Genomic DNA, 6,718 nt, shown 5'->3' with positions numbered 1-6,718 from the left:
AATTTTATCTCCATTTATTTCAAGTTTTATTTCTTCATCACACTCACCCTCCCATCACCTCGTCTGCTAACCTCGCACTGGTCTCTTTTGGGGTGATTGTTGTGTTTTCTTCTTCAGGTGACAGATTTCCACATGGCCGAAGACTTCCGTGCAGAGGCGTTGAACGGGCCGACCACGCAGGACGGACTCCCGCCGTTTAACTGGGACCAGTTCAGCAGTGTAGTCCACCAGGGCCTCCCACAGTTCTACAACTTCAGCTTCGTCAAGATGCAGCCGCGTCTTTTCCAGCCATGAATGTTTGTGTGCGTTTCTGGTCCAGCTTTACAATCTGTTTTCAGATTTCAGTGACTTTATTTTAAAGTGGTGCTGATTGTACAAATCATTGAGCAATGATTGTTTACTTGAATAATGTCTCAGGTCAGTGCAAGCGGTGCGTCTGGATTTCTTCTGCTGTTGCCTTACACGAACAATCATTTTTAAAGCCAAACAAATGCAATAAATTGTGCCACCTTTTAGTTATTGATGAACTTGAATGTCTCTCATGTAGAAACACTGACCTTTAAATGAAACAAGCATGAAATGTGATTCTCAGGGGGTCAAACTGTTTTCGTGATTTTCATTTTTGGTTTTCTGTACAAAATAAAGCACTATCTTTGCCATTTAGTTTGTTTCTGTCTCTGTGCTTGCTCGCTCTAAAACATGTTTAATATTCACATTACATGCATTATAAGAATTATAATAAATTATTAAATTATTATTTTTTGTTTTGAAATGATCAACAGACATTATGAAACTACAAAAAAATGAAATGACCAGAGAACAATCAAATGCATCACATCATAGCCAACCAATCAGATTAAATGTGAGCATCAAAACTTTTTACACTTAAAAAAAAAAAAAGTGTTCCAAACGCAATTTATTGGGTTTAAAATTTTTATTTATTTATTTTTTTGCATTCAAACACTGATTCAGCTGTTTCCGGTGTCATGGCGGCTCTGTGTTGGAGTCACATGGCTGTTTCTCAGCGTTCTGATTCAAAGTATTTCAATCAAAAAAGTATTTTGATTGAAATACTTTTTAACATTTAGATGTGACTCATGTTTTCATGGTGTCTGCTTGGAGCCAATAAAAATCTGTTTTATCTTCTGCCACAGCTTCCTCACATTTTTGACGAGTCGCTGAAAAAAATTTTCCTTTTTGGGAGCAACCACAGACTCCTGAGCAACTTCTATTGCTTCTCCATTCAGCCCAACCTGTTCTTCATCATGCAGGATGTGAACCTCCACAGGGCTGGTAGCAACCACAGACTTCTGAGCAACTTCTATTGCTTCTCCATTCAGCCCAACCTGTTCTTCATCATGCAGGATGTGAACCTCCACAGGGCTGGTAGCAACCACAGACTCCTGAGCAACTTCTATTGCTTCTCCATTCAGCCCAACCTGTTCTTCTGCATGCAGGGTTTGGACTATTGGTTTTACCTGAACCTCCACAGGGCTGGTAACAACCACAGACTCAGTGGAAACATCTCCCTGAGTTTGGAGCAGAGCAGCTCGTTCTCTCGCCCGCTTCCGAGCTCGTTTCTCGCGCTGGTACTTTTTCCTCCCAATAGAACCTTGACCTGGTTGGTAACAATCTCCATGTGTGTTTTTATTCTCCATTGTATCAGTTGTTCTGTGATGTTTTCCAAAGATAATATTGTCTCTGTTTAAAGCTGCTGCTATGTGTGTGTCTTTAGTCAAACTGACGTATTAAGATGAAAGGCTCTTTTTTTATTTTTTTAAGATGAAAGACTCTTTTTTTTTTTTTTTAAGATGAAAGACTCTTTTTTTTTTTTTTAAGATGAAAGACTCTTCGCTCTACGCTTCGAAATTATGACGTGTCTAAACTTCCTGTTTACTTCAAAACAAGAGCCCTAACTAATGGATGACAAGAAGAGATGCTTTTATTTTGAAAAGGCGATGTTTGATTTTTAGCTTTAAGTCGGTATTATTACCTCTGTGAACTACAATTGTTTAAAATGATGTGTTCATTTTTACAATTTCAGTAATATTATGTTAAATCTGGAAGTTTTGCATCTTTTCACAAAATGTTTGTCAATAGTGAAATATTTTAGTCACAAGTATTTAAATTAAAAAGAAACAATATTAAGATATGTAATAAGAGTAGGAACAAGAATAATGATGAAAAACTAATATTTTAAGAAACAAGAATGATCAAAAGTATTATTCTTTTAAAATATATATAATACTACTACTACTAATAATAAAAGGAATAACAATGATGAAAAAAAATGATTAAGAATAGATTTTATTTACAATGCATTTAATAAACAATTAAAAAGTCTGAAAGTGTTTAACATTAAACTAAAATGAAACAAAGTATAGATTATAGATAAAATGTTCTCTGTATTTAGACGTGTGTATTAATTAAATATTTGTAAAGTGCAAACTTGCAGCTATTCTATGTAATATGAATGCAATGTATTAATATAAAATCAGTTTTTATGATTGGGATCCTAAATAAACCCTAAAGTTTCCTGGGGTCCTCTCAGTTAGCCCCTGTACTATGAAGAAGGATATAAACACGCTCACTAACCCAGGTGATTTCAGCCTGGCTACGTGCGCGCTCCTGTGACGGGGGCGGAGTTAACAGCATCAGACCAATCACAATCCCAGAGAAACTGTGGAGCAACTTACATCACTAATGAGGAATAATTATTTTAAAATATGAAGAATTAAAATCCATAATTTAGACCAAAAACAACAGTTTCTGCAGTAAAATCAGGAAGAAAAGAACACAGGGTGAGTTTATACAATATTAGTTGATGGAGAATAAACTTTCACTCTGATCAGTTTCACTTTATTAAAGCTCAGATTGTGTCTGTGTTCATATAGATCAGCTGACATCATAAGGTGAAAAATATTTATATATTATCTCCAGGACTGAGGCTCAGCGTCACCACACAATACATGAATGAATGAGGTTTAATCAGCTACTAATGTAGATATTAATGTTTCCTACAGGATGTGATGGTAAATAATGATAAATATTCTCTCTCCTGTCAGCGTCACATCAGATCCACACAGAGACGTGTTCACAATGATCCTCCTTTTATTGGACAGCTCGTTTTCTAAGACATCTGATTGGTCAGGAGGCGGGATGGTGATAAACGATATAAATCTCTACATTTTTAACTCACTAGACCATTCAGGGTTAAATTTGCTGATGCAAAATGCCAGACACATTTATTAACAAACAGCTGCACAATATGTGCCACAAAGTGTTTTCTTCTCCTTTAAGGGACAGCACGTGTGAGTGAGTTCTGTAGTGTGTATGTTTAAATGAAGGTCTGGATTAAAATGCACTCAGTGATGATGTAACTGAGCTTTACATGTTCTTAGAATTAGTGAAAGCAGCGACTTCTAAAACAAGAATTTAAACCAAAATAAGCTATAAAATAAATATATATTTATGACATTGTTATTTTCTATATCACCAAAAAAGAAAAGTCAATATATCTTGAATCTCGATATATTGCCCAAGCCTAGATCAGTTGTTCTCAATACGTGGTTCAAATACCCACTGAAAACCCAACGACATGCTTTTATTGTGAAGGGAATGTTCCAAACAGAGCCACAGATTAATTGTGTGTCTGTCACAGTTCATTGGAAGATCAATCGTCTTTATTTACGTCGCTGTCTCGTTAAAAGTCATGAACATGTGAGTTTGTCTCTAATCTTTTATTTTCCTCTTCTTTAGAGGAACTTATGAACAAGGAATTGTAATTAGGTAAATATTTTGTTTTATATAACACACCAAGTGTTTTCTTTTATTTATTTATTTGTCTTTATATAATTAGTGTTGCCTTTAAGATAATTTAGGTCAAATATGACTCCTAAAAACTTGGTATCAAAGACACGCTCAATTTTATCTCCATTTATTTCAAGTTTTATTTCTTCATCACACTCACCCTCCCATCACCTCGTCTGCTAACCTCGCACTGGTCTCTTTTGGGGTGATTGTTGTGTTTTCTTCTTCAGGTGACAGATTTCCACATGGCCGAAGACTTCCGTGCAGAGGCGTTGAACGGGCCGACCACGCAGGACGGACTCCCGCCGTTTAACTGGGACCAGTTCAGCAGTGTAGTCCACCAGGGCCTCCCACAGTTCTACAACTTCAGCTTCGTCAAGATGCAGCCGCGTCTTTTCCAGCCATGAATGTTTGTGTGCGTTTCTGGTCCAGCTTTACAATCTGTTTTCAGATTTCAGTGACTTTATTTTAAAGTGGTGCTGATTGTACAAATCATTGAGCAATGATTGTTTACTTGAATAATGTCTCAGGTCAGTGCAAGCGGTGCGTCTGGATTTCTTCTGCTGTTGCCTTACACGAACAATCATTTTTAAAGCCAAACAAATGCAATAAATTGTGCCACCTTTTAGTTATTGATGAACTTGAATGTCTCTCATGTAGAAACACTGACCTTTAAATGAAACAAGCATGAAATGTGATTCTCAGGGGGTCAAACTGTTTTCGTGATTTTCATTTTTGGTTTTCTGTACAAAATAAAGCACTATCTTTGCCATTTAGTTTGTTTCTGTCTCTGTGCTTGCTCGCTCTAAAACATGTTTAATATTCACATTACATGCATTATAAGAATTATAATAAATTATTAAATTATTATTTTTTGTTTTGAAATGATCAACAGACATTATGAAACTACAAAAAAATGAAATGACCAGAGAACAATCAAATGCATCACATCATAGCCAACCAATCAGATTAAATGTGAGCATCAAAACTTTTTACACTTAAAAAAAAAAAAAGTGTTCCAAACGCAATTTATTGGGTTTAAAATTTTTATTTATTTATTTTTTTGCATTCAAACACTGATTCAGCTGTTTCCGGTGTCATGGCGGCTCTGTGTTGGAGTCACATGGCTGTTTCTCAGCGTTCTGATTCAAAGTATTTCAATCAAAAAAGTATTTTGATTGAAATACTTTTTAACATTTAGATGTGACTCATGTTTTCATGGTGTCTGCTTGGAGCCAATAAAAATCTGTTTTATCTTCTGCCACAGCTTCCTCACATTTTTGACGAGTCGCTGAAAAAAATTTTCCTTTTTGGGAGCAACCACAGACTCCTGAGCAACTTCTATTGCTTCTCCATTCAGCCCAACCTGTTCTTCATCATGCAGGATGTGAACCTCCACAGGGCTGGTAGCAACCACAGACTTCTGAGCAACTTCTATTGCTTCTCCATTCAGCCCAACCTGTTCTTCATCATGCAGGATGTGAACCTCCACAGGGCTGGTAGCAACCACAGACTCCTGAGCAACTTCTATTGCTTCTCCATTCAGCCCAACCTGTTCTTCATCATGCAGGATGTGAACCTCCACAGGGCTGGTAGCAACCACAGACTCCTGAGCAACTTCTATTGCTTCTCCATTCAGCCCAACCTGTTCTTCTGCATGCAGGGTTTGGACTATTGGTTTTACCTGAACCTCCACAGGGCTGGTAACAACCACAGACTCAGTGGAAACATCTCCCTGAGTTTGGAGCAGAGCAGCTCGTTCTCTCGCCCGCTTCCGAGCTCGTTTCTCGCGCTGGTACTTTTTCCTCCCAATAGAACCTTGACCTGGTTGGTAACAATCTCCATGTGTGTTTTTATTCTCCATTGTATCAGTTGTTCTGTGATGTTTTCCAAAGATAATATTGTCTCTGTTTAAAGCTGCTGCTATGTGTGTGTCTTTAGTCAAACTGACGTATTAAGATGAAAGGCTCTTTTTTTATTTTTTTAAGATGAAAGACTCTTTTTTTTTTTTTTAAGATGAAAGACTCTTTTTTTTTTTTTTAAGATGAAAGACTCTTCGCTCTACGCTTCGAAATTATGACGTGTCTAAACTTCCTGTTTACTTCAAAACAAGAGTCCTAACTAATGGATGACAAGAAGAGATGCTTTTATTTTGAAAAGGCGATGTTTGATTTTTAGCTTTAAGTCGGTATTATTACCTCTGTGAACTACAATTGTTTAAAATGATGTGTTCATTTTTACAATTTCAGTAATATTATGTTAAATCTGGAAGTTTTGCATCTTTTCACAAAATGTTTGTCAATAGTGAAATATTTTAGTCACAAGTATTTAAATTAAAAAGAAACAATATTAAGATATGTAATAAGAGTAGGAACAAGAATAATGATGAAAAACTAATATTTTAAGAAACAAGAATGATCAAAAGTATTATTCTTTTAAAATATATATAATACTACTACTACTAATAATAAAAGGAATAACAATGATGAAAAAAAATGATTAAGAATAGATTTTATTTACAATGCATTTAATAAACAATTAAAAAGTCTGAAAGTGTTTAACATTAAACTAAAATGAAACAAAGTATAGATTATAGATAAAATGTTCTCTGTATTTAGATGTGTGTATTAATTAAATATTTGTAAAGTGCAAACTTGCAGCTATTCTATGTAATATGAATGCAATGTATTAATATAAAATCAGTTTTTATGATTGGGATCCTAAATAAACCCTAAAGTTTCCTGGGGTCCTCTCAGTTAGCCCCTGTACTATGAAGAAGGATATAAACACGCTCACTAACCCAGGTGATTTCAGCCTGGCTACGTGCGCGCTCCTGTGACGGGGGCGGAGTTAACAGCATCAGACCAATCACAATCCCAGAGAAACTGTGGAGCAACTTACATCACTA

The 6,718-nt window shown here is 35.9% G+C and overlaps 1 protein-coding gene across 1 annotated transcript; it reads right to left on the bottom strand.

The window, feature by feature from the left end:
* Positions 1–1,103: 1,103 nt before the first annotated feature.
* LOC114468963 (uncharacterized) lies at positions 1,104–5,742 on the bottom strand. The gene is made up of 2 exons (XM_028456150.1): positions 5,204–5,742; positions 1,104–1,373 (listed from the first exon to the last, which is right to left on the bottom strand). Exons 1-2 carry the CDS (start codon positions 5,672–5,674, stop codon positions 1,104–1,106), a joined length of 741 nt encoding a protein of 246 aa, XP_028311951.1. The 5' UTR covers positions 5,675–5,742.
* Between the last annotated feature and the right edge of the window lie 976 nt (positions 5,743–6,718).

This window comes from Gouania willdenowi, chromosome 8 (assembly GCF_900634775.1).
Source record: "Gouania willdenowi chromosome 8, fGouWil2.1, whole genome shotgun sequence".
In the NCBI taxonomy this organism is placed as follows: domain Eukaryota; kingdom Metazoa; phylum Chordata; class Actinopteri; order Blenniiformes; family Gobiesocidae; genus Gouania; species Gouania willdenowi.
Note: the sequence above shows the minus strand (reverse complement) of the source record. Positions and strands in the feature narration are given on the sequence as shown.

Excerpts from the sequence above, each read along its gene's own strand:
- LOC114468963 (XM_028456150.1), bottom strand. The coding sequence starts at position 5,674 with ATGGAGAATAAAAACACACATGGAGATTGTTACCAACCAGGTCAAGGT. Across the intron at positions 1,374-5,203 it reads TTGCTACCAGCCCTGTGGAG|GTTCACATCCTGCATGATGA; the intron begins GTTCACATCCTG and ends AGCCCTGTGGAG.